Below are 27,783 nucleotides of genomic sequence, written 5' to 3'. Positions count from 1 at the left end.
TTGGTGKGTTACTAAGCTGCCTTTCACAGGCTAGACCCACTGGAGCTGGTACTTTGCAGCCCTTGGCTTGGCCAGGTTGCTGCAGAGCACCCAGCTTCTTGCCCCACGGGTTGAGACCCAAGGGCAGAGCTGGGGGTGACTTCCCCGGAGAGAGCCCTCCAGAGCTTTTGGTGCAGCTTCCCCAGGGAAGAGGCTGTGCCCATGGATTAGGACCACATCAGACTCCACCACAGCTACTGGCACCACCTCTTGAGCTGCTCACCTGGGCCCACACGGCTGCATCCCTGTGAGATCTCGCTGATCCACTGCACCTGGGCCCCACAGAGGACAGAGACGCTGCTGGGGAGCAGCCTGTCCCCCTGACACGGCTCCTCGGAGCCCCGCGYGCTCCCAGTGCCGCAGCCTCTCCCCGACCCTTCTGCCGTCACAAGCRACCGCGTCCAAGCCTCCAGCAAGGGCAGGGGCTGCAGGAGCTGCTGCCCATAAATGCCTCCCCCCACTGCACTGTTCCCCGCTCCCTCAGCCCCCTTCTCACATCCACAGGCCAAACTGTTCTTCCTACCACGTTGCAGGTGCGTGCTGATGTGCTGGACACCTGCTGCCTTCTTCCCTCCCMTACCCAGGACTAACGTCCCCATGACACCCCCTAAGGAGAGCAGGAGAGGGGCCACCTAAACCCCTGCCCTGCTCAGGGCTGGGCTGCAGGGAGCAGAGCAGCTCTGGAGGTGGCTGTAGCAGCGAGTGCTGAGCAGAGGGCATGGCCCCAGGGAGGCCTTTCAGGCACCACCTTGCAGAGGGACAAACAGTTCAAAAGACAAATGGGCACATTAAAAAAATAAAAAATCCAGCAAATTAAAAACGACCTAAAAGAGCAAGTTGAGAGAGGCTCCGGGGAAGTGACCAGAGGGCTGAAAACAAACTTTGCACGTGTCCCAAATGATCCCAGTTACAAGATAGCTGCACCCCAGGCAGGTCCTCCTGCCACTGCCAGGGCTGAGGTCACACGTGACCCTTAGAGGGATGTGTTCCCCAGCAGGACACAGCAGAGGTGTGAGGACAAAGGGATGTGCAGAGCAGCTGGGCACTCCATCCCATCACTGCACAGCTTGCTTGGGCYATGATCCCCACCTTGCTTCACTTACTGTGTGTCCTTGCAGGGCAAGCCTGTCCCTGCAGTCAGCTCTGCCACGCTGTCCYCCCGTGCAGCTGCACCTGTGGCTGCTGCCTGCACGATGCCCCACTGCAGCACACGCTGTGCTGCACGGGGAGGGAGCAGCCCCGTGCGGGCAGCTCGGAGAGGCAGGACAGGCACCTGGCGCTTTCTCTGCACCTCCTCTGCTGCTGTTGGGTGCGTAAAGGCCTCCTGCCCGCTCTCAAGGCTGAGCTGAAGATGGAAGCTGTTAAATCCGTGGTTGCTTTCCAAAGGCAGCCGTTCCCAACGTACGTATGCACATTAGCAGCAGGACATGGGATGGAAGGAACTGGAGAGCTGAGCCCCGCTCCAGGGAGCCATGGCCAGAGCTTTGAGCATCCAGCTGATGAGCAGAAAGTGCCAACCCTGCAAGAGACCCTGCYCAGGGAAGAGGGCACAGGGACTGGCAAATGAACCCTGCCTGGCCCAGCAGCACCCAGAGGCGAAGGGTGCAGAGAGGCACAAGAGCAACTGCTTGGTGAAGGCCTGTGTTCTGCCTGCAGGACAGACAGGAGCAGCTGCCTTTCCCCAGGCAAAGGCATGGGCAGGTCTAACTGGTGCCTGGAGCAAAGCAGACGATGGAAGATTCACCCTTCCCCAGCTCAGCACTGCTGCATAGGGGAAGACAGATCCCTTGAAGATGGGGCTCCAGGCACCTGGTGAGTCAGCCCTCCCACTGCTCCTCCTCAGCGCAGGTCCGTTTGGCTCGGAGTCCCCTCCGTCTCCAGCAGCAAGGGCCACAGGCACAAATAAACCCACTATCTGCTCCTCCGTCGTGACATCTCATGTGGCTGCCACTGCCTCCTGCTGCTCCAGCTCATCTTCATAGTCCGAGACATAGGACTCCATGCTCTGCTTGGCCAGCAGCTCTCGCCGGGCTTGGAGCCGCTCACAGCGAGGGCAGCGGGAGGACTTGAAGCAGGATTTGTGGTAGCAGGCCTTGCAYTCTGCAGGGGAGAGGGGGAGAGCAGGCTTGACAGACTGCCCAGCACCTTATACCYTGCAGATGAACGCTCTAGACTGGTGTAGGAAGATATTTGAAGCAAAAGCCATGACAAGACAAACATTAGAAGTGGAGGGGCTCTGTCATGGTTCTGGAAGCAGCACACGCTTCACTGGGGAGCTGAGCTGCTACCTGAAGGCTGCAGTTGGGGCAGGCAGCACATTGCAAGCCCAGGAAGGCACCTGCACACTCCACCACACCAGCAGCTCTGGCCAAACACCATTATAATGCTGATCTGCTGGTGCAGTGCAGAGAAACAGGCTGCGCACACAAGCACCTCGTCTGTCTGCGTCCATCTTTGGCTCAACCCTCATGCTATCACCGATGCCATGTGAAAACAAGCTGGGAGATACCACCAGCCCAGGAGCCTGTCCCCTCCCTGCTTCTCCCCAGTATCTCACCTTCACACGTCTTGCACTTGTTGAGCTCAAAGGGGAAGATGATGTCGTCCTCATTTTGGCAGAACTCACAGATGAAGCCTTTGGCTTGGCATAGCTAGAAGGAGAAAAAACAAGGAAGAACTGGCCAGATGCTCATCTCCCTGGCAAACCAAGTGGGAAGCAGAGAGGGGCTAGACAGGAAAACACGTTGCTCTGCTCCACCCAAGCAGGACTGTCCCTCCCCAGCACTAAGCACAGCGAGGCAGAGTGAGCACGTGTTGGGGGACAAGTGTCAAACCAGAGTAGGAAACAACCTGCACAGGCAAGCAGCAACTTTGTGGAACAGGCAGGAGCTCTACCAGTTAACTCCTTTAATTCTGCAGTTGTCCAGCTAATCAAAGGCATTGATTATTTATGCAGCAAAGCCTGCTCTGCTTCGAAGGGTGCCCAGAGGGTGCTGAGCTGTGTGGAAGGCAGGTTAGGAGGCCTTACCATGCACTTCTGAACGTGCAGGCTGCCCGCCTTGAGGAGCTCTGCCAAGCGAGGCACCAAGTCTCCCTTCTTGGTTGCACTGAGGTCACTCAGGGAGTAGAGGTGCAAATCCTCTGTCAGATGTCCTGGCACCGCATCGAAGGAGTCAAGGAGGCTGCGAGGGCAGAGAAGCCAGACCTCAGAGGGAAGAGATTCCACTAACTCCGTCCCCTCTCTCTTCACTGCTTCTGCTTTGCCTCTCCTTCCACCCACCTCCTCACTCCCTGCCCATTCCCACCTTCCCTGGCTGCTGGAGCACAAYTGTCCCACAGCACCGGAGAAGGACTGAGAAGCACTTGCTTTAGAGGACTTGGCAGAGCTGGCAGCCAGCTGCTGGGACAGAATAGCCGATGTTTTAGTCTGCAGGGTCTGAGTAAGCTGAAGAGGCACAGCGAGGGCACAAACAGGGTCAGTGCTGGACACTGCCTTGTCCTGAGCCTCCAGATACTTTCTACCCACCATCACATAACTCTGCTGGTTTCAGTGGTTTGCATTTTTTTCCATAAGGAAGAATCTGGCTCGTTGCTCTAGGTTTGCAGATGGAGTATCTTAAGTTATCCAGCCACTTGCAGCGGGACCCTGGAATGAGCCTTTAGGAAGTGAGGGATGCCAAGGGGACCCTGAATGAGCTCCCTTCCACTCACTGCAGCTGATTATGTGGGACCACTTTTCAGTGCCCTGAACTGGGCTTCACCAGCGCTCACARCCCCCCTGGAACTCTAGCTCTTCAACTGAGGTCTCAGAGGTCACAGAGACATTGACATAGACTTTGAAAGACCCCATTTATCCACAGTCTGCACAGATCCCTATTGCAAATTGCCAACATCAGACTAGGACAGCAAAACAGCTTAAATGTGTACCCTAGGACTCACTCTTTAGCCAGTCGGCAGGTCTTAAACATGTTCTTCATGTGGAAGAGCTGGATTCGCAGCAGCTGGTAAGGAAGATGGGACACAAGACTGGTAAACAGAGCATAGGCCTTAACTAAACATGTGCTCCACTTCATGCTCTAGTGAGATGACTGCTGCTGCTCCTCAGCTGTAGTTTCCCAGTACAGAAATGTTTATACTAGGCTGGTTCAAGTGAGTACAAGTCATCCCCATGCTCCAGGGAATACACCATGGTTCAGCTGGACACCAGGCAAATTCCTTCCCACTCTACATCTTGGCACAGGGAGCAAGATGCAAAAGGAAATACACACTGCAGAGGTTCTTAATTGTCAAAAATGAATACACCTGCCTTTCCTCAGCTTCTCCAAAATGTCATTTACAATTGGAGATGTCGGGACAGACTACTTCTACCTCTGCCACTTGCTATTTGATGCTGGAAAAAGTCGCTTAGTCACTCTCTTATATCCCTCCATACTACCTGGCTCCTTTTACCAAGCTCTGAGATCTCAGAGAAAGTCCTCTGTGAAAGCAGCAGTTAGGAGGACTGTCTAGCAAAACCAGAGCACTGCTCTATTCACAGAGCAGTGAATACAGCCACCCACTCCACCCAGACCCCACCACCTTTCTCAGGAACCCATGTGAAAGGGCCTTACCCACACTTGGTTGAGAGACTTCACCTTCCGGTACAGGGCAGCATTGATGTCCTGCACGTTAAAGAGCGGGTCGCTCCAGATCTTGCTCAGCAGGTCTTTGGAGAAGTTGCTCACGTAGTACTTGCTGAAGTCCCACTTGCGCAGGATGCGGCTCGGGATGACTGTCTGGGCATTCTCATGGCAGCACTGGCAGAAATATTTCCCCAGGTATTCACAGTACCGCAGCCGCTTGATGTAATCTGGACGAGCCAAAGAACATGGAAAAAGATCAGYTGAGGTGTAGGCAGCTTCTACCTAGACACATGGACTTTAGTGTTGCTCAGTTTCCAACAGGCAAGGCAGCCTTGCCAGTCCTTCAGCCTCAGACTGGGGTCTGCAAGAGCCTACACAGACTGTGTCTGGGCTTGCACCCTCTCTATTGGACACGGGGAGTCAATTTTACCTACACAGTTAGGAAAGGCAGTTACTTCAAAGAGCTCCACAGTTGTACCCACAGCAGATGAGCACCGTGACAGCACAGCTCTGTGCACGGCCCGTCAGCTRAACTAGGAGTTTGAGAAGGACCCATGAAACCTGTGACCCAAACTTGTAGATACAGCCACTGCGGACCCACTAGTCTACCAGACAATACAAAGTGTGCAAAGCCCCTTGCTTTACAGAGCCCCAATAGATGATTTTATCTTAGACATACCAACATAGAAGGGTAGGTCGGCTTCTCCTTGCCTCCCCCAGCCCCACAACTGCCTGAGGAAGGAGGCTCCTCTGTGGGTGGCACATACTGACATGCAGACGGAGCCTGAGTAATTATAGTGGGTAAGAGCATACCATTTTTCCATGCCATAATCCACCCACTTTTTCCATGCCATAATCCACCCAACCCAAGTGTTTTTCAACTCGTTCACTTTCCAACTATGAGTTGGGCCTGAGCACTCACCAGGATCAGTCCGGATGCCACAGCCAGCGCACCGGTAATTCTGCTTGGCCACAGCCACCTTCCTCCTGCCCAGCGACAAGGAAAGACACATAAGTCCAGCACCGATAGCAGCTGGCACTACAGGATGGGCATCAGAGTGGGACTTGGCCACTCAAGCATAGAAAATGCTTCAGCAGAGGGGAAAGGCCCCTSTTGTGTCCCGGTGCATCCCAGCCATGGCTCTTGCACTAGCTGCAAGACTATCAGGCTGAAAGCAGAGAGCAGCCCCACATGCAAAGCAGGAAGGAGAAAATAATCAGCTCTAAGRAAGGGCAGAGGTCCAGAGAGGCTGCTGTCCACAAGGTCCTTACGTTGGGGCTGGGTGAATGTTGAAGATGATCTGTGGCCGCGGCGGGGCCCACTCCAGGTTTCCACGCACGCGAATCCTCAGCTTGTAGATGTCAGCGTGTTCTCCATCGTCAGGAGAGATGGGCAGAGAGTCGGGGATGGGCAGGAGCTGGGAGAGGCAGGATAAAGAGTCAGATCCCTGCCTGGCACCACAAGGGCAGTGCGACAGGGTGGCCAAACAGGCATCTACAAATGCGGGTGTCTGGAAAAGAGCCTGATGCCCATCTCCTACACCTGTCCCAAAACCAGGCTGCCCCATCTGAACGGGGAGACTGCAGAAAGGATTTCCCTGGGGATATGAGCACTCTTGCTGTAGGATAACCCAGCGGCAGAGCCCAGCTCTGATGCACCCATTTCCACAAGGGCTCTTCCAGGTATTCTCAGCCCGCTCCTACTCTCCAGGCAGGCCAGGGAGCCGGGCAAGTCTCCCCATGGTTCCACACAAAGCTGGTCTCCCAGCTCGGTAGGCTGTGGATGCTCCAGCCCTGCAGGACACGAGTAGGTCATAGGCAGGCTGAAGAGTTTGGCAGATTGCTCAGCACCAAGCAGGATGGAAGACACTGATGCTAAGTGAGGTGCCCTCAAGGGCAGGCCACTCCAGAGGGACATGAGCATATCTTTAGCGTAGTGAGGGCCACAGGACGAAGAGATGCAGCCTCTTCCTGCTGTGAGATGGGGCACAGTGTGTCTTGCAGTCCCAGGTTAGGGCACTGCAAACAGACCAACGCCTGCCCTGGCAGTTGCACCCAGCCCTCAGACAGACACCAAAGCCAAAGTCAAACTTCCCAGCACCAGACAGGAACATGCCTATGTCACCCATCTGGACACTGCTCCGTTGAGACTGTTAGTGCACACTGTGGTCCATGCACATTCCCTCCAGGCACACTGTACACTCCCAACATACCAGAAGGAGCTTTCTGGAAAGCTGCCTTTTCTTATACCAGCCAGGGCRCCTAAAGAGCTTTTTTAGAGACCGTCCCAGGCCCTGAAAACCAACAGCGAATAGCCCATCAATACGCTCCACAAGAGAGCCAGTGAGCAGCTGCTGCAGGCTGAGCCACTGCCCCACTTCTACCCTGCACAGAATTGCTGCTGTTCCCAGACTGCTTCCTCTGCCCTTGTTACACAAGGCTCCCGGCAGCGCACAGTAGCAGTGCCACAGGCCACCACGACAGCTCAGGCATAGACAACAGCCAGAGCAAAACCTGTCCTTCCCTTCACCCGGACTAGCAAAGCCCCTGGGCAGAGGAAACAAAGTGGGTGCAAAGCCAGGAATTTAGGAAAGAATGATCAAATGTACTCTGTAGCTCTGAGTTTCTAGAGTGCAGAGGGAGCTCTGTGCTGCGTGCTGCTCCATCCAGGGTGTTTCACTGCTGTCTCCTTTCTCTCCTGGCACCTTCAGACGGTCCCACCTGCCTTCACAGAAGCTTCCCAGCAGCTCTGCAACCTTCTGCATATGCACACACACACAAACTCACACTCACCTTCTGGGGGGCATCGTGCTCCGGAACCAGCCATTCCAGCTCGGAGGCAGCCGGGAGCTGCATGCCTTCAAACTGCTTCAGCAGACCCATGGCCACGGCCTCTGCTGAGTTGGAATTGAGGAAGGAGTGGGATCTGCACAGTGAAGGAGATGGTTAATACCAGGCATCTCAGAGCTATGCCATCTTCTCCAACACCCCAGCTTGTTTCAAAAGCAACTTTTAGCAGCTGTTTATAAAGCCAAATAYGAAAACATCTCACCTACAGCTGCAAATAGACAGTGTCTGTATGAGACAGGAGAAACTGCTTGTCCAGTACTAACCTACCTGAGAAGCTGCCAGGCAGAAACAAAGCCTTTCMCCTCACCCAACATGCAGAGCATCTCTGCATCCCAAAGGGGTCGTTTTCAGAGCAATAACATGACAGCTATGCTTAAAAGGGTTTGTGATCTACTTGCCCACAATACCCACCCAGGTGCTGCTTCCCAAATTCAAGGCTAGGATGTACCCATACCCCACTCCTAAGGYACTGTGGAGAGGGAAGGTGGGAGAGATGCCCACTCCAATGTAAAGCAGCAGCAGATAGATACATTTTGAAGAGCAAATTCGGGCTGGGMGGGGAACTTGGTAACAAGATGTCTCACTACAAGTCGAAGACGTACATGGACTCCGAGGACCGAAAGGACTTCCTGCTGGAGGCTGGGTTCCTCTTGATGTCTGCATCTGAACCACAAACAGGTACAAAGTGAAGACAAGGCAGGGCAGGAAAATATGCTCACTTCAAGCCAAAGCTTCACTTTAAAACTCATCAAGCTATTTAGAAACACACAAACTACAACTTCAGCTTCTACCAGTGACAAGGAACAGCAAGGAGAGGTGCAGTCTAACCAGCCACCTGGTAGAGCTGCAAGGGAAGGACGTGTGGGAATGCTGTGAAAACACAGGGGACCTGGGGTTGGGGGATGAGAGTGATTGCTGGTACAAATCACACACCAAAACCTAGAGGTTATATGGCCTGAAAAAGTGTACACACACACACACACACACACACACACACACACACACACAGAGCTCGAACTAGGAGAGCAAGACAGCAGGGTTAGCAACAATATTTAGTATGCAGGAGATTAGCAATGGGATGCAGAACATTTCTCACTGCTTAACTGAAACCTGTTAGATAAAACACTACCCATGCCACAGCTCATCAACAACCCACACAACGATGGGCCCTGGCAGCCTACGCCCAGCATCAAAAGACATGTCAAGATCCGTGCAGTGACCTGGCCAACAACTGCAGTGGCCAAGCGCCTGCAGAGACCATCACATCCTCTCTAGGAGGGAGAGTCCAAGCTTGGCTCTCGCGGGGTCCTTTTCTCCTCCCATCAMTCATCTCCCCAGCAGCCCAGGGCTGCAGGGCTCCTCCAGCCACACACTGCTCCTTGGCGCTGGTCTCAGGCACCAGAGCTTTCTCCAAGCACGACCTTCAGCACTCATCTGTCCCTCTAGCTGGTTTCCTCTGTTAAACCCTGACAGGGAATTTGTCTGAATGGCAGCAGAACGCTGGGACAGGACACATTTATAGCAGTACAAAGCAGAAGGAAGCAGATGGAAAGAAATTCTGTTTCATTACAGATAAACTTCTAGAAGAAAAGRACGAGATGTTAGGGGAAAGGACTCTAGGTCAAGGAAGGAAAGGGGCCAGTGCCACAGTCCCAAGCCCAGCAGTTCCCCTTCCTTGCACCCACAGAAGCTCTAGGAATGGGATCTGTAGTGACCACAGTTGACACAGGCACAGCCACAAGCAGCTGCTCAGCATGTGGCATGGGGAAGCTCCAGGGTCACTCTGCTCATCTACCTGAAGCAAGGTGGCCACACACACCCGCACMGTGCCCATCCACTCCTGGTCGGGCCCCAACTGCACACTAAGGCCTGCAAGGCCACAGTCCAGCCCCACAAAGAGAGCCAATAAAGAGAGCAACTCCGGATCCGTCCGGGAGAGCCCGGCTGCCTCCCAGGGATGCCCTGGCACAAAAAGAAGTGGGATTTCCAAAAGGAGCAGGTACCCTGCAGGTGTGAATGACACCAAGTACCTTCACTTCAGAAAGGGACAAAGATACACAAGGAACCAAGGTAACCTTCACAGTCCTTACAATAAATTCAGAGCATCAGGCCAGTAGAGACCAGCACAGACACTTAACCCTCCTTGTTTGACACTCGTTACTAAAATCAGGTATGTGAAAGCATCCCAATGCTAAGCAATCCACATATTTATCACACAGATTTCTAGATGCAGAAAACAGGGAAGTTGGCAAACACAGCTTCCCAAATATGTACAACACAGGACAGACATCTACCATGCTCTGTTGCCTTCACCTCTATGCASAAAGGCACTCGCATGGTCCTAGGCTATGACAAACTCAAGCAAACAGTACAGCACACGCAGTGTGGGCCCAGTATTACAGGTGGGGCCGTGGGCAGAGTCTGGCATCATCTCAGGGATGGGAAAGGGAGATGGATCTGATCCTAAGGTCCCTCGGGGGCTAGCACTGGCATCATGTCACCACCACTCCTGCCCCAGCCTCCGCTGCAGAGATGAAACTCTGGCACTAAACYCCCAGACCTTGCAAACACAGCAGGGCTGACAGCTCCACGTGCCATTATGTCCAGCAGGAGCAACGCACTGATGTCGGATGCCCAGCAGGATGGATCAGCAGCACCAGYTGAGTGAAACCCAGCTGCACATGASCCCCATGGGCAGTGCCTCCACTGGGAACCAAACACCTGCACCCTGTCAGCTCGACCTTCCTCTTTCTTTCAAGACTTCCTTGTGGAAGGATTCTTTCTTATGGCAAGTCTGAACAGGGCAGGAATGGTTGGCCATGGTTCTGCTCCACAAAGACAAGCAGGATAACTCTCCCCAACACACCAACTGCAACTTCAGTCCTGTGCTAGCCTTGCCCGATGGACAAAAGCTGACAGCAGGGTTATTTTAAAAGCAAGGCTCCTTCCCTCCTGGCTCTCCCTGTCTTCAGAGAAGCAAAGATTTACAATGGGAGCTGCAGGGCAGCTCCACTCAAAGCCGTAACATTGAGAGGGACAGACTCTCTGGGATGGAGACCTGGTCCCACCTCACCCAGCCCAGGCTCCTCCCTCAGCAGCTACAGAGCTGCAATGCTGCAGCATTGCCCTGCTGCACCCAACCCCAGGCAAGGCAGGTTATCACTGCAGTGGGTATGCTCAATATATCCAGAATATTACAGAAAACACATCCTGGTGCCCACAGCTCTAGCTCCTCTCTGCTTTCCTGCAATATATCATCCCTCCATGGCTTTTCCTACTGTTACTTGGATGATGTTGTTCACGGTTCCCAAATCAGGCACACCAGAGCTAAGAAGGAGCTGGTCTATATGTACAGACTAGTAAGGGAGAAGAGCAGAAATACGCTCACGTCTCATGCCCGAACACTGATGCAGCCCTCTGCTCGTCCTGGGATAGCCAGCAGGGCCGCACTGGGAATGGTGCATGTGGGAATGGTGCATGTGCACACGCACACACACACCTTGCACACACACGCACGCGTGCCGCAAGGGAGCTCTGCGGGTACTACCTGAGAACAAGGAAGCCATTGACACTGACAGGCCGTTCTTGGACATTTGAATCAGGTTAGATCCATCGTTACCATCTGTATAACACGGTGATGACAAAACAGTTCACTTCAGTGCTTTGGCCAGGCCAAAGAGAAAGGGCATAACACAAGAGCAGCACTAACATCGGAAGAACTCAGAACTGAATCCACACACCCCTCCACAGAATTCAGAACGGAGCCCAAAATCTAGCCCTCAGCGACTGAAACAAGGGCTCTGTTGTCAGCAGTCAGAGACAGGAAGATTGAGAATTTATAGCTGGACACTGAACTGCACTGTCTTCTATTATTGTCGTTTACAGACAGCCTGATTGAAGTATCGCTGAGAAATGAATCCACTCTGGAGGATGAACCAGACTTGGAAAGAAAGGGACACCCAGGGACTCTTGCAACTCTCCTGCAAGCAATAAACTCAGCTACTCAAGCTGCTAGGAGCAGAGCTCACAGTTATTACAAGTCAAGATGTGACCAGCATTCATTGTTCCTATCCAAGAGAAAAAATAATGTTCAAAACTATGACTTCTGCCTGGGCAGGAGAGCAGGGCTCTCCCATCTCTTTCATCTAAACCTGTGACACTAGCTCCACAGACCTGGTAAGTGAAACAGGAACTACCTACACACTAGCAGTGCTGTGCACTAAAGGATTATAGAAGATTCTGAAGGCAAGTCATGTCACCACATGAGGGAAACCTGGTTGTCCTGTTCATGCTCAGGTTTCAGCCATCTGCTTGGAAAAAGCCACCTTGAAGGCCAAGGGACATGCTCCTGTTCAGTGTGACTGACCTCAACACAATCATACCCAGGAGAAGTCTGGTTCTAAGCAAGCACCTAGCATAGCCATTCCCTCTTACCTTGGATCTCATACTCTTCCACATCCTCTGCAGAGCCCGAGTCAGAYAGTCGCATGGAGCCGTGGGAGCTGAACTGGGACTCACTGTCTGTTGCCACAAGGCCTGGGGGACAAAAGAAACCCGACACAGCGAGGCCATCAGTGGGAGCAGTCTGAAGGGATAACTGCCAGCTAAGGGAGAAGCTGAAACCCAGACAGGCCCAGGGTAAGGAGGGACAAATTTTAGAGTGGAAAATACTGTGGAAAATATTTGTGCACAAATGTTACTAGTGTATAGTATCAGTCCTATTAAGGTCTTCCAAAGTTTTGCAAATCTCTGCAACATCCTGGTAATAATATGATTGTTTCCCATGAACAGACAGGAAGACAGGGTACTGCAAGGACAGGTAATGGGCAGAAAACCCACCGCCCACCATTTGATGCCCCCAGAAGACATCACTCACTGTCTGAACCCATCTGGCAGGTAGGGAAGAGGTGCTTGGTGCGGATCTGCTGGCGCCGAATGCGAATCTTTTGTTTCAGTTCCTGTATCTCCTTGTCACTGTCTTCTTCTTCCTCTTCTAGCTGCCGGCTCATCATGTTGCACTTCATCAGCTCAATGGCAGCAATGAGTGACTCTGAGATACTGAAGTGGGCATTCTCCTGTGAGGCAAAAGCTTTCAGGGTTGCATTAGGGGAAACCTGGGGACTTTGGGGAGAACATTGTTCTGGCATCTGTGCCAGGAAAGAGCTGAATATTCCTTGAGGGAGGCAAAACTTCCCTGATCCCTGCTGACCATATGAAACCTGACCTTCTATGAGGACCTAGAAACTCAAGCCCTCCTAAGCACCAGAATTCTTGTAAAATACAGAGTCACCTACACAAAAAGGATGTGTAACACATTCCCTCTGGAGGAGTCCTTAAGGAGCCGTCTTGCAAAGCTGCCATGTATGGGCTGTATGGGCTGATCCTGACTGCCAGACACCAATGAGCAAAACTGAGCATAGATTCAAAACCGAGGTCCTCTGAATAGTTCTAAGGCAGAAAAAAAAATGTGGAATTGTCTTCCCAAGGGAGGGAAGAACTACAGATATACTTTCTCCCATTCATACTTGCTTCTGCTGCATTCCTCACCTTCTCCAGGTCTGCACAGCTGCCAAAGTCCTGTTCAGAGAGATAGCTGATGAGGGACTGCCCTTCTGAAGGTCTTCTGAACATCCCTTCCCCTGAACTCAGGTACTGGCCGGAGTCTAAAAAACCAAAATACCAGCATATGAGGGAGGGACCTGGAAATCCACTGCTGAAAGCACTGGGAAACACCCCACGCTCTGCACTAAGACTCCATCAAGCCCACATGGCCAACAGCTGGCCCATCCCACTGTAAGAACAGAGTAGGCTGATCTTTGCTCCACCCACTCTAGTGTCCAACAGGAAGCAATATGAAGCCCTCCMGATGACAACACAAAATCCCACAGCTGGCATCCTGACATCACTGGAGCACAAGAACTCCTTGATCTCMCAAGGTCCAAGGTAGCACCTACTCCAAAGGACTCAGCAGAGAAAAATCCTGAAACTACTTGACCAGCACAAACACTGCTGGTCCCACGCTGACTATTGCAAATCCCCATCTCTAGCAGCTCCTGTTGCTGGTATTTGGGAGTATCCAAATACTAGCATATCTGGAGGTCTTCATTAACTCAAGTACAGGGCCAGACACACCTTCTGGCTGCTTTCTCCTCAAGAACAAGCTCTGCCAGAGCYCAGCTAGCTCATCACAGAGCCAGCTCCTGTCAGCCTGTATGCCCCAAGCAGGTGCCAGCAGCTGAAGAAACTGCAGTGCACAGAGGAGTCTTGCCACAAGCCGAGGTCCCCACTGGGGCTCCCTGTGCTCACCATACTCCATGTAGAGAGAGCTGGGTGTGCTCACTTCACTGCTCTGACCAGAGACGGGCCCTCTTCTTCTGCCTGTGTCACCATGGGACTCTGTAAGGGAGGACAACATCACACACATCAGCATCCAAGAGGGACCTACCCCAACCCAGAGTRCAACGTGAAATGGAACGAGCTCATTATCACAGGTGACACACACAAATGGATGGAATTCAACGGGAGAAATCAACCACTTGGCTGACGCCACACATGAAATGGAGCAGGGCACTAGCCCATATGCAAACCCAYAAAGAGGACAAAACTAAAGGGGCATTTCAGGCAGGTAAAAAGCAAGCTGATGGCTAAGAGGCACTATCGAACTGCTCTGCAGTGCCCAAGGGCAACTGCCCCTGAGAGAAACAGGAGATGAGAAGGGGAAAGAAGGAGAGAAACTCATGAGAGCCACAGAGCGGTCAAGTCCCCAGTCACCCTCTCTTTAACCTCTAGCAGAATCAGGGAATGCAGCTCCCTCTAGCAAGTGCCCCTACCAGCCTCCTCTTCTGCCTTCTAGAGCATCTTGAAGAGTGACCCACAGAGCGAGGAGTCACGATAAAAGGGAAACCTGCGCAGCCAAGGGACCTGTGGGGCTCCGAGCCCTGGAGAGCCGCCTGGACAGAGGTGGCCGGAGGCGGCTGAAGGACACGYTGACGCTCGGCTAGGACAGGCAGCTTCCCTGCACACGACTCACAAACACAAGGTGAGCTCCTGCGCTGCAGGGCTCAAGGTGAGCGGCACAGGCTGCTGCCAGGCCCCGCTCCGGTGCTGCCCAGTGCCAGGCTGAGCTGGTAGCGACTGCCACGAGCCAGCCTGGTCAGAGACAACCCCACAGGTGCTGCAGGGCTAGCAGTGCCCCTGGAGAACCTCTGAATGYGGCAACGTGAGGGCTGCTGCCCACGGGAAGGCGCAGACAGCTAGGGGTGAGGGAGGAGATTAAAAATACCCTGGAAAGAATGGGGAGGGGAAGGGGAATGGGAACAACTGAAGGGCAAACACTGTCCTTTGCACCTCCTACCCCTCTTCGCCTCCAGCTCCATGCCATAACCCTGAGCAAGGGGCTCCAGAGCCCAGTGACACCAGCTGCTCCTTGCTGCGGCCACCAGAAGCAGCTGGTGCTGCTGGCGGAAAAAAAGAAAATGGCCCTTTTGGTTTTTTGAGCCTTTATTCCCTATATGAGAGATGAAATCTCTCCTGGTTTCTAAAGAAATAGGGAGTGAAAGAGAGGTTAAGGGGAAGCAACACTTCATAACACCATGCAGGAGAGCCAGGCACCATTCTTGGTGTGGGGTCCTCGGTCAGGCAGCATGCATAAACTTAAGGAATCCTTCAAAGGATTGGGACTCAGGGAAGAAATTGTGTTTGTTTTTCTAAATGGACACCAATGGGTTGATGGAAATCCTGAATTTAATGCAGTGATCGCCAATGAAGGGCGGTTACACTGGCTCCCAAACCTGCCACTGGATCTTCTATTATAATGGTGATATCCCTGAGGCCTCCTGGACACAGAGGAGGAGGAGGGCAGCATTAAGGGAGAGAAAACAGAGACAGACTGGTTACCACTCAGCAAGGACCTGCCATTCTCACCAGAATGCAGCACCAGCAGGGCAAACTTCAATGAACTGGATGCTCCTTCAYGTCCCACTCCTCCCCACATCTGTCCACCCACCCAAGAGCACGGGCAGACGCAGCAAATTACCAGCACGGCGGGTGTCGAGAAGCCCAAGCCCCAGCCCCATGCCCTGCAGCGGTCTCAGCCAGGCCAGCCCGGTGGGAAGGCGGCATTGCTGACGCCGCAGCATCGCTGCCATTCCCCAGGCCTAGGCCCACACCAGTAACGGACGGGCACAAGGAATTCTACTCTGGGAACCAGAGCTCAGTTGGCCTCCCTGCACACGGCAGGGCAAAGACCCCATTTCCCACCTGCCCACCCACACGTCTCCTAACTCATCTGTGCTGTGTGGTGCTGAACAGCAGCCAGCACCAGCCTCTCGGTCATGGCACTTCTCACAGGCCACATCTCACCAAATCCAACCCCAAGCCCAGAACAGCAGCCTCATTACCGTGCAACTTCCCCGAAGCCACGTTGGTATCGGAGTGCGAGCGCGTGTGGCTCTTCTTCAGGATGCCCTGTGTTGCTGATGTCTGTCCCTCCGAGAAGCTGGAGCGGCGTAACAGGCTCGTGCCCCTGCTTCCACCTCCACCACTTGCCCCCTGCTCTCCCAAGGAGGAGACCGAGTCCAGCTTCTGGGAGCTGCTGGAGGAGAACAGGTTGGAGCTGCTGCTCTTGGTGCTGGTGCTGCTGGTGCTACTGCAGGCCCGGCCMCGGCGCCCCAAGTTTCCAATGGCCAGGTATTCCGGCCCATCATTAGCATCGCTCTGCGGATCGTCCTGGCTCCCCGTCCAAGTGTCCTCGCTCTGGCTGGTGGTGCTGGAACTCATCTCGCTGGCTGGAGAGAAGGGGTCTTTGGGTGAGGGAATGTGGCAGCGGGTGACAGAGTTGGGCTGCTCCAGAGGGGACTTGCCCACGCTGAAGGAGGAGGACCTGGTGGGCAGGCAGTGCTCCTGAGGCTGGCTGGGGCCACAGAAGACAGAGGAGCTTGCTGGTCTCCTGTCTGGACAGAGGCAGGAACAGGATGTCACACGCCTTGGCACAAGCAACATGCACATGGCTTCAAACCAGCATGCCTGGTCCCCACCAGCAAAGGCAAGGAGTGTCTGTATTAAAACAGGCAGAGCTCTCCCTGCACCAGTCCAGCACAACAAATCAAAGAGCAGAGAAAAGGCCAAGCCTTGTCCTAGCTGCAGCTCCACTTCCAAAGCAGCAGCCCAGACGGTCCTGGCACACACGGGCTACTCCTGCTCTGTGCAGAGGCTCAGGAAGCTCACAGCAGGCACAGGGATCACTCACCCCGCTACGCTACTGCCGGCTGCACAGAGGGGTTTTACAACCCGCTTTTCAGAAGCCTGAGCAAGCCACAAACACGTGCTCCCTAGAGCTGCATTTTAACATCTGAAAGACGATCCAGAGCAAACTGTGGACTCTCAGATGCTGAATGAGCAAGGGGTCTATTCTGAGCTTCCCAGCCCACTCCCATTACCTGAAAGGCTGGAAGAGGCTGGGTGGTGCAGGCTAGAGAAGGAGCCCAAGCAACGCTGCTGCATGCAGTCTGCAGCTGGTACATGCAGGAATCCAGAGGAAGCAGTCAGGCTGTGGCTCTTTGTCACTGGAGACAGACCTTCCCCCTTCCTGGTGAACTGAACAGAGGGGGCATCATTAATACACCAGCACCTACAGGGCCACGCCAACGGAGCAGCTACGGAGACAGCAAGGAATCGACCTACAGTGCCCCGTGTGAGCACCCGGTTACCAGCCAGTGAAGAGAGCTGCAGCTCTGGGGCCCAGAGGGAAGCAGCTAGGTCTGCAGGGTACGGAGAAAAAAATACCATGGCATAGAAGGGAAACGGCTCTCTATTCACAGCAAAGCAGCAGGCTCCCATCTGGAAATTACCGTGCTCTCAGTGCAATGATCCGGGCAGCCTAGTGCCCCAGGCAGACGGCTCCCATGTCCTTCAGCGTCGCGGTCACTCATCTCCCTTGTCCCAGCAGAGGGACCTGACGCGCACACGGGTGGCAGTGACGTGCCGGCCAGCTGGAAGAACAGAGTCCCAATTTAATGAAACATCATTAGTGTCTCCTCTCTGGGGAGCTCTCTGCAAAGAAAGCAGCCACTGTTTCCCTCCTCCAGACGGGTGATGGCTGGCACAGGGCTGCCTCAGGAGTCAGGGGTGGCACCAGAGGTGGGAACCCAGGTGTTCTGGGCCTTGGGTGTTTGCACATCCCCTCTGAGAAGAGCTGTCCCTCAGTACCAGGCACCTAGTCTTGAGGCCTGAGGCCTCAGGGGACCGTTTTAAAGATGTTCCTTACACAGAACTGGTCCCTGCTACCAAGTCCTGACACTCGAATCCTAGAAACCAGCCAGAAATGAGGGGCCTCAATACACACTCCAATTAGCCATCTCCCCCCACCCCGACAGGCTCATATGGACAGTGCAGGGAAAAGGCCATCACTTCCTTCTCTCTTGGAGCTCCTTTCRCTAATTCCAATCCAGGCCCTTGTCCAAGGGCTCTGTGTGCTCYGAATGAGACACTGTATGAGCAGTCACAGCTGGACAGCGTTCCGGGCAGAGCCAGAGGCACAAAGCTGGGGCCTCAACTCACCATGGACGTGTCGATCTGAGCCAGGAGCCTGGGGTTGTTCTGTTCCACAGCCTCCAGGCACTGCAGCATGGCCGTGACGTGGGAGTCACTGAGCAGGAAGGCAGTGTCTGCGGAGAGGACAGTGCTGCTCAGCGCACAGAGGGTTGRGAAATGCAAAGTGCTGGACCAGACCCTAAATCTCCACTCCAGRAGGTGAAAGAGTCTCCCAGGTCTAGCATAAACCTTAGCTGAAAGGCTCCCTTTCCAAATTATTATATTCTGGGCTAAGGTTTTTGTTTTGATTAAAAAGGGGCTGCTGAAAAACTTCTTTCCCCACTGCTAATAGGCACAGGATTGAAGATCAGCCTATTGACACAGGCTGAAGATCCCCTGACAACACAGATGTTTGTCCTTGCTACCAAATTCTTATTTTTGACAAAATTTCAAGCTTTCAAAAAGGTGTGAACATGCACAGAGGTGCATAAAGTTTTTGTTTCAACTTTTATCTACAAAGTGGAAATACAGCTGCATTTCCATATACCATCTAAGGTCAGAGCTTGAGCTTGATGCTCTGTCCTTCCCCCAGGCTCAAGCTCTCATTCAGACAGTGAGGAAAGCCCAGAAAAAAAAAGTACCTAATCTCTGGTAAAGGGGAAAGGCCCAGCTAGATGTTTTAGTAAGAACAGGAAAAAGGCTCATTTCTATTTACCTGAGTAGAACTTCCTTATGTACTGCCTGTTGCCCAGGAGGGGTTTGAGCTGTGCCGAGAGGCAGTGGAACTGCAGGCTGTGCTGCAGCCACAGCTTCGCAACAGCCTGGTCGCTCAGGCCGTCAGCGTTGGGCTGCCCGTCCTCATGCAGGCTGATGAACTGCAAACGAACACCACGGCAGTCAGGGCKTGCAGAGACTAGCAGGGCGGCAGAGATTATTCCACCCTTCCAGCTCAGGCGCCAGTCCCCGCAGGGGGAACACAGCCACATCCTAGCAGCTTCCTAGCTCCTCATCGAGGCAGGACGGGGAGACAAGAGCACCGGAGAAGAACAACACTTCAAAGGTCAACCAGCACCAGTGACCAAAGTTCTCCTCCCTACAGCCACCAGCACTACGTATTTCTCCTACATGCTTTCCCACCCATATGTCACAGCCCTGACCTCACAAGACCCCACGCTCCCCAAAGCAAATGCTTTCCTGAGGGGATGACCATCATCTTGCTGACACATTAACCGAGGAACATCACAGCTCATAGCCTGGGCTGTTGCAGCTTGAGTTGTAGAGCTGGACTGTGCTGCTGAGGGCACTCACAGCTCACATCCTCCTGAGCCAGCCTTGAGCACGGGCCCAGGAGCAGCTTGCACATACAGACGTGCAGTGCTCAGCTCTTTGCATTCCTCCTCATGGCTYCTCAAGAAGACTGCAGCAGAGGCCACCCGCCCTGCTCACACTTCCGTGCCTGTGCCACAGAGGGAGCGACCTGCACTGGGGTGTCTGTGAGGGCACAGGGGCCGAGGAGCGAGAGCATCCCCCATGTCAGCATAGGGCAAAAGCCAGGAACAGAAGAACCAAGGGAATAGTCAGGCCAGGACACAACCAGGAAATGAGGCAGCCCAAACCTTTAGAGATTTGTACAGCTGCATAAATCACCCGTTAGCACAGAGAAGTATCATTTGTGCTGGTTCCCTTGGTGACGCCTTTTGTACCAACCTCGTGGAGTTGGAGAGTGGCCTGTGAGAAATAAGTGGCCGATTGTCTCAGCCTAAACCATGGGCTTGTCACAAACACAAGGCTGCCCTGCTTGGTTCAGCCCCACATACACAGGGCTGGGGAGCCATCCCCTCCCCGCGAGCTCCACTGTCCGCCACTTCATCTGCCACAGGCCAACAGTGGAGGCAAAACTGATTCCTCAGGGAGGCTCATACGCCAGCCGCCCGCTTCCTTCCCTGCTGGGGACACGGAGCCACCCCACCAGGACTCACCTTTTCCACATGATGAGCAGAGTTGGGACTCAGCCAGCGAATGTCTTTCACGAACTGCCAGTAATCCTTTTGTCTGCAACACAGCTGCCCAGGAAAGGCACCGTTAGACTCCCCGAAAGCCCCTCTGCAACACCCACTGGGWGCAGCAAGTTCACAGCAGCAAACCTGGACATCAGACACCTCCAGCAGAGCTGCCACATGAGATTCAACAGGCACCGAGAGGGAAGAAGTGATTAAATCCTTCCGAGCAGAAGCGATACGATAGAGCTGGCCCTCTAGGACAAGGCATTCAAGCTACAACCTGTCAGGACAGATCGTAGAGCCCAATCTGCCCCCAACAGCCACTTGCCTAAAGGCTTCGGGAAGGGGAACTGTTCTGATGGCAACGCCCACCTCTGGTTTGTCCTGAGATCTTTTTATATCCAAAGAGGAAGCAGACATTTGACAGAGTAGGTGAGACAACTGGCAGAGGAGAAACAACTGGAAGGATACACAGAGCCCAAGCAAAGACTGGGCAACCCCAGGCCAGGGCTGCCAGTCCTGAAGCCTAGCCCAGGGCATTCACCTTTCATAACACAGAAGAACTGCAGGCCTGCTCAGTAAGGCCTGATCACCCTTTTCCCTGGACAAGGGAGTTGTGTAACCCAGGGTTCATCTCGCCGACCTTGCTGCCGTGAGGAAGAACAGGCCTTTGAATTGAAGCTGCCCTCCCTGCTGCTGCAGCAGGCAGTGTCTCTCGCACGTAGTGGGCAAARCATCAGGGCAAGTTGGGTGCCTGGCCCTGCAGAACCTCAGCACCAGCTAAAAGGCAGATAAAAGAGTAGCCCCATCTTACTGTGAGCCCCTAACCCTAGCAAGATGGGAAAACGGGCTCACAGAAAATAGAGAAAAATAATGAGAGTAAAAGAAAGTTATATTGACACAAAAGGGGACAGAGACCAAGTAAAGCAATACTGGCCTGAGGCAGATAAGTCATTTACTGTTCCTGCCACACTGACCCACCAGTTGTGCATTCAGCTCCACAAGCACAGCCACAACGAGACAGCAGATTCCCAAGCTTTTTTTAATCCCATCAAGTAAGATCCCAGTCCATCACACAATGGAGACAGGATATATCTTTAGACACGGATGGGACATGGCACTGGAAGGCCCCAGCCCCTGCTGCAGTGCAATGAAGACCCTAAAGACCCGCATTGCCAACTGCAGCTCATCATGGAGCCTGGAGTGGAGCCAAGGCCAGAAAAGGGCACACAGATAGAAGGAATCCCTCCTCAGATGCTACCTGCTACCCCTCAAACTCAAATTAGAGAATTGTGCTCAAAATCCTCCCAATCTTCCCACAAATCACTCCATCCCTCCTTGCTTATGGTATTTGAAGGCGTGCCAAGTCCAAAGTTGACGGAGTTCCCATTATCACCGTTCCTCTTCCTGCTAGAACAAGACCCGGAGGAGGGACCCAACGACTCAGCACTGCCCAGAGCCTGACCTCAGCAAGGGGACACAAAGGGCAGCACAGAAACACACCCGGACGAAAACAGAAACCACTGCTGTCTCCTAATATAATATAACCAACAAGGACACCAGTAGGGCTGAGTGCAGCAGATAAGAAACATGATACAACATGCTCCAACGCTGCATTTCTCCTAGCTCTTTGTTGTTGTTTGCCTCACCTTTACTCAGACAATGAGTTATTTCTTTTCAGTTACTCTTCCAGTTAAGAGGAACTGCAGATGAGTTGCTATTTACCCCATCCCTCTATCATGTAAAAACACAGCCTCAAAATGTCTCTCTTAGCCAAAATGCTAATTTTCTCCTCCATCTTTATTTCCTCTTTCACAAATGTCAGACAAATATGTTCTGTTTTGTGGTTTCTCTGTTCTTTTTTCTGAGAAGCTTAAGGTTAGAGAATTAGAATGGAAATTTTAGCCTTCTAGATCCAGTTGTTTTTTGATGAAGAAATAAAATTCACTCAAAAGTTAAAATTCTCTCACCTGGTTCTGTTAACATGTACATATGGAAATTTTCATCATTRTTGTTTTTATTCCTTGTTGTAAAAACAAAGTTGATGTAAAAACAGATAAATAAAAGGAAGTAGTTAGCTGAAACAAATAAAAAAAAACTGCTAGGAAACTTTCTATTTTTATTAACCTCCCTTTGCAGCTATTTTAGATCCAGCCTTCTGTAGTATCACACATCCCTAAGCACCAGAGACATTACTAACTAAAAGAACCGCCTTTACATAGCAATAAAAGCATCAAGAWAGACAAACATGCTGTTTAAATTTTCTAAAGCTGTGGCGTGAAAAACAACTACTACACAGACAAGGATGAATCACCCTAGACTGTCAGAAAGGAGCAGTGCACACCTTGCRTTTAAGAGCTGACTTCTTTCTCTGTGTCTCTGCTTACCTCCCTGCAAAGGTCACTAATGTGCACCATCCTTAACGAGGACAGGGCCGCCCTCAGCTAACGAATTTAGGTAGCAAAGCGCCACGCTGGGAGGGCCTCTCTCACTCTTTCTGCAGGCAAAATAATAAGCTTGAGTGCAGCATTATATAGGTGCAATTTTGCCACACCTGGAGCCCAGCCAGCCCTGTGCAAACCCTTCTGGTTTCTCTACCCTGCTCATTTGGTTGCAGAGCTGGCTGAGGGGAAGCTTTCCCCAGAGCATGCCCTGCAGCCTTGCTTTACCTTTCCACTGAGAAATAATTGTGGTGCAAGGAGCAAGCTGAAGGGGAGATCTTCAGGCCYCTGCACACAAAGACTCTCCCAGAGTGGAAAAGAAAAATGCTGCCAGGCACTCGTGGAGAAGGGAATGGCTGGATGAGCAACTGCGAGGGGTGATGAGAGTGTGGAAAGACATCCCCTTGATGCAGAGTGCAGACCAGGCTGCGGCCACAATTATTAACACAGCTAATCAGAAACAGTAAATTCTCTTGCCCAACCTCACTGGGGAGTTGTCCAAGTCCCCATGATACGAGGCTGACTCACAGTGAATTCAGCTTTATCATTTTGCTGCAGGCTGCAGCAGGAAGAAAGAAGAAAGGGGCAGGTCTCTCACCACAGAGGACAACACAGGTAATTGGAAAAAACATGTCAAAGTATTTGTGACTGAACGAACACATACGCAGGTCCCTCCTCCAGCTACAGTGCCTGCAAAGCAAGCTCATTTCCTGCTCTAATTATTTCCCCCACTGATGCAAGCATTGTACTCAATCCATACTATAAGCATTAAAGAAAACTGCAAGCAGATAGATCCAGGTGAGCCACTCAGGGGCTGACACCAAAGCTGCTCGGACAGACAGCAGCGTTGGCAGGACAGACACCTACCTTGTCGTGGATGAGCCCGTGATAGAGGATGCTGTGCATGTCTCTGCAGAGCCGTTCCAGGCCGCCATACTTAGACCAGACGTTTGGGTTGCTGGTGGACACCAAACCTTCCACCGTGGTCTTCAGGTTGCCTAGCAGCTTCCAGTGCTCCTTCCTGCAGAGGAAAACAGCAAATTCCCTAATGAGCATCAGAGAGCTGAACAGCAGCTGCGGAGGAGGACGGCGGTAACACATCCTCTCCAAGGTCACTTTGGTCAGTTGGAAACCTCTGGTAGACCAGAAGCTAGCAAGGCTAAGGTAGGGAGCCTTACACCTCCCTCTGCCCTAGCCCTGCCATGGCCAGTGGACCAGAAGCCCTGCAGTAACGCTTGTGATGACYGGTACCTGCAGCAACACGGTCTCAGGTGATGGAGCATGAAGGTGTCTGCAATGTACTGTACAGTATCGCCCAGCAAAGACTGAGGACCTCTTTTYCAACCAGGATATTGCCTAATATCAGATGCAAGGCTATCAGAGACTATCGAAAGTAGGAGCATTTCAGCTGTAGGAGCATTTCAGCTGAGGATGCACAGCAGCCATAGGGCAACATCGTGACCTACACCAACCTACACAGCATCAGCAGATACACCAGCAGCCCAGGCTGCATCCACCAGCACTCTGCTGAGCAGTTTGCTCTGCATCAGGCACTTCAGCACTTCCAGCATGAAGAAATGCCCCGTTCCCCAGAGGGGAAGTCTGTGAACGGGCTGGGGCAAACAACCATTTTAGCTGTTCAAACCCAGCACCTGGGAACAAGACACACTGTCCCACGGCGTAGAAGACAGGCACGTGGGCAGCCATGGGGCTGCTCTCTGTCCCTGAGCTGCTGCAGATAAAAGCAGCCRTTCTTACAAAAAGCCAATTACATTCTTGACAGAGATTAACAACCTGTAAATGGCAGGTGTACTCGAGAACTTGGGCAGCATTTCTCATCAGCAGCTGCCCTGTGTACAGCAAAAAATTAATTACCATTAACAGCCACAAAGAGGGAGTGACAGAAYGGAAAGGTAGGGAGATTTGCCTGTGCAAAGGCAGCTCTGGAGAAGGAAATCTTGGAAGATTCACTTCTGGCCCTTCCCACTCAAGCTGCTTGACAGTGTAGCAGCAGAAACACCAGCTGTCAGACAGACAGATTGAGATGGGAGCAACTCTTCCAGCAGCAATAGGAATGTTGCAAGGCATGTTTGGGTGTGGAAATGCCCCCCAAAATCTGCTTCTGCATTTTTTTAAGCATTCAAGATGACCTCGTAGAATGAAAGCCTGATATGTTAACTCACAAGCAGCAAGCACAGTCAGTAATTCCTCCCAGGAAAGGCAACTTCCTGAGGTTTTTTTCCACTCGTGCCGTGGCTGCACAAAGCAGGAGGCTGGGCCCCTGGTCAGAGGGCAGCTGCTGGCAGCAGTTTCATTTCATCAGCTCCTTCCCAAGCTATTTCTAACACCCAGTGTTAAGTAATGCAAATGAAAGCCCTGTCAGTTCACACTGTCAGTACAAACCAGTGAGTCAGGGAAACTCCCTCTTTGTTATTTTATGCTATAAAAAGAATGTGATGCTCACAGGAACRCAAGGCTGGTACACACTGGGTGACAGCAGAGCCCTTCCTAAATGACCTATTTTGTTAAAGAAGGAATTGAGGGTCTCCACAGATRTTGAGGGTCTCCAAAAGACTGGAGTCACAACTTGCTCTTAACACTGGGAGACAAATATCAATTAATTAATCCTTTTAAAATAACCTCAAATGTTAAGATAGCGCCTCCGCCACTGAACTCAAATGCACACAGGACACAAACAGCAGAATAACAGCATCTCTGCTGAGCTGATTCAGAAGCCACCAAAAGTGAATTATATCCCTGAATCAACAGCGAGAATCCCATAGGACCGAAGCTGTTGACCCAAAGGATTCAAGAGCAGTTCCCAAGCTGGATGCAGAGGACTCTGCTGATGCCCAGGACGCAGCTGCCTCTAGGCTGTTTCAGCAGGTGCTCACAGCAGTACTGAGAAGTCCGTCTGTTTTTACCGAATAAAGAGATTTCTTCTTTGCAGTTCTAACCCAGCTTAACCCAGGCTCATAAAGAGGCAAGAACGAGTGAAATCACATCACAGGAAAAAAACGCGAAATTTCTCACCCCTGATGCAAATCATGCTACTTCCAGGAAGGGCCAAGGCAGCAGCAGACCCACGGTGGGTCACGCTGCATGAGCAGAGTTACCTCCACAGGAATCACATCTGCTGCTGCCTTCGTGTTTTAGCATAGCCTGGTTTTCACCACCAAGAGGAGCTGAGAGCATTTGCACAGTTCCCTGCCGCGTCTCTGCTCCGGTTCCACAATTACAGCAGCTGCTGCCAGGCTAACTGCAGCATTTTCTCAAATGCTGAAAGAAGGCTTGGCAGGAAGGGTGGCTCGCTCTGCTCCCTACCTGAAATGCAGCTGAATTTCTCAGGCTTTCATTCAGAAGAGCTCAGTTCTAGCCGGGGATGTAGGTCAGGCAAGAATCTGRATGTGATCTGACTGCAGAGGAGACACTGACAACACCACAACCCAGATGCCAGTGAGAGTATTTCCGGGAGAAACAACATGCTGGGTGGGCCTGCACAAAATATGGTTGTTATCTGAAGGATTACGGTACACTCCTTCACACAGCAAAAAAAGTATAATTCCATCCTGAAAGTTGTGAGCTTCAACAGATTTTCCCTAAGGTTATTGGGAGCAAAAAAAAATCCCAGATCCTTATTTCAGAGCTGCCCATGAAATCTGAAACTCCGGAATATCAGTGAGACTCACATACATTTCTCTTTAAAGATGCTCCCTGACTCAGCCTCCCACTTTAACCACCAGCTCCGTACAGTCAGCCTGGGAGCTCCCTGCTTTCCAATACAAACTCCATCTCCAGCTGGAGCCATATCAGCTCATTGCCAGGAATTGCTCCAGGCATAATTGAAGCTTTTACAGTGCAATAATACAGGCAGAATCCAACCTTGGAGTTAGAAATTGCTTGATGCCACTGCAGAGGGGATSATGATGCAAGTCTCTCAATCCTTCTGCACTCCCAGAGCTTTCTCAGTCCCTCCACGCCAGCACGAGCAGAAATTTCTTTTGGACCAAGTCAGCAAAGGTGACTCACGGCAGATGAAGGAAGCCACGCTGCTGAGTCAGGCGAATGCCTTCATTTAAAAATAGCCCCTCCGTTACAGTCCAAAGAGGATGCAGAGGCCACGGACACAACGGACGGGACAATCTTGGAGCGAAGGCACCTGTGAAGCGCAGTCCTGCCCCAGCGCAGGGACGTCCCGCTGCAAGCAGCTGGCCCCAGGCAGTGACAGGCAAAGCAGGTCCTGGCTATGGCTGCGTTTCAGCCTCGTCACTAAAGAGAAGAGACAGCAAAAGCAGCAAAGAGCCTCCTTTTCCTCTCCTGCTCTCCTCTTTTTCCTCTCCTGCTCCTGCACAGCGCTGGCACCAGAGGGGACGGAGCCCTCCTCCTTCCCGGGACGATTACACAGGACATCTGCATCCACTTCAGCCTCTTCTCACCTACCTTCCAGGCTGCAAAGCAATCCAAGAAAGAACAGAGCTGCCCTGGGCTCTGCTTCTCAGGCAGTGGGTGCAGGGGAAAGAAAACAAAAATGAATGCAGCCAATTCCATCTACCCTTCTGAATCTGCCGAGTTCGAGACATCAGCTCAAAGAGGCAGAACAGCTCAAATCATTCATATAAAAATAGAAGGCCACTCCTGCAGCAGAATTTAAAAAGCACCATGCATTACTAGCAGAAACATTCCAGCTAGTTGGAGTTTGTCAGATAAGGAGAGTGTTTCTGCTATCGAGTTTCAGCAGTTCCCTCCTCCCCAGCCAGGGCTCTCATTTTCCTCCCGCAACGTGTGCCCCACACTCCCAAGCAGCAACGCAGGATGCAAGCACAAGGCAAAGACTGCAAATATGAMAACAAAAGTGATCTGAAATAAGTAAGGCATTATGAAGATACCTCCAAAGAAAACCCGCTGCCACTTGAGTAAACGACAGCAAGAAAAACCCTGCCTAGAGCATAAAACAAGATCAMCCCATGAAGCTCCCGCCGCGTCGCGTTCTCACAGCTGCATCCACTGCATTGTCACCCGTGGGCGSCCCGGGGCCCAGGCCTCTGGCCACGTGCCGAAAGGCCTCGTGTTAATAAACACGAGCTAAAGATCGATCCTAAACCCGCGCATCAGGCAGCGCTGCTGGGGGAAATGGGGCCTAACCCAAACACCGCTGCGACGGCCGATCCAGGGATGGTTGATGGGACTCGGCCGCGCGGCCACCGCCGGACACGTACGTGTTTCACACCCCTATACACGCACACAATCTTATACACACGTCTACATGTTTGATACCCCATGCACGCACACAGCAATCTTATA

General features: G+C 52.4%; 1 protein-coding gene across 3 annotated transcripts; it reads right to left on the bottom strand.

The window, feature by feature from the left end:
• Positions 1–737: 737 nt before the first annotated feature.
• On the bottom strand, positions 738–26,421 carry RUBCN (RUN and cysteine rich domain containing beclin 1 interacting protein). 3 transcript variants are annotated; one of them, XM_026045416.1, is made up of 23 exons: positions 26,365–26,421; positions 23,350–23,503; positions 20,021–20,104; positions 18,757–18,916; positions 18,069–18,175; positions 17,360–17,500; positions 16,949–17,105; positions 15,911–16,462; positions 15,302–15,346; positions 13,818–13,907; positions 13,059–13,174; positions 12,388–12,586; positions 11,946–12,047; positions 11,059–11,133; positions 8,114–8,174; positions 7,455–7,587; positions 5,934–6,079; positions 5,584–5,648; positions 4,650–4,888; positions 3,979–4,040; positions 3,068–3,221; positions 2,597–2,690; positions 738–2,139 (listed from the first exon to the last, which is right to left on the bottom strand). In XM_026045416.1, the coding sequence occupies exons 2-23, from the start codon at positions 23,386–23,388 to the stop codon at positions 1,976–1,978; spliced, it is 2,985 nt and encodes a 994-aa protein (XP_025901201.1). In that variant the 5' UTR covers positions 23,389–23,503; positions 26,365–26,421; the 3' UTR covers positions 738–1,975. The 3 variants fall into 3 exon arrangements, with proteins under 3 accessions (XP_025901201.1, XP_025901200.1, XP_025901199.1); XM_026045415.1 differs by lacking the exon at positions 15,302–15,346; XM_026045414.1 differs by lacking the exons at positions 11,059–11,133; positions 15,302–15,346; positions 26,365–26,421 and having other exon boundaries at positions 23,350–23,497.
• Between the last annotated feature and the right edge of the window lie 1,362 nt (positions 26,422–27,783).

Source organism: Nothoprocta perdicaria, unplaced genomic scaffold, assembly GCF_003342845.1.
Source record: "Nothoprocta perdicaria isolate Ctin4 unplaced genomic scaffold, notPer1 scaffold_4, whole genome shotgun sequence".
In the NCBI taxonomy this organism is placed as follows: Eukaryota; Metazoa; Chordata; class Aves; order Tinamiformes; family Tinamidae; genus Nothoprocta; species Nothoprocta perdicaria.
This window is presented reverse-complemented; position numbering and strand designations above follow the sequence as displayed.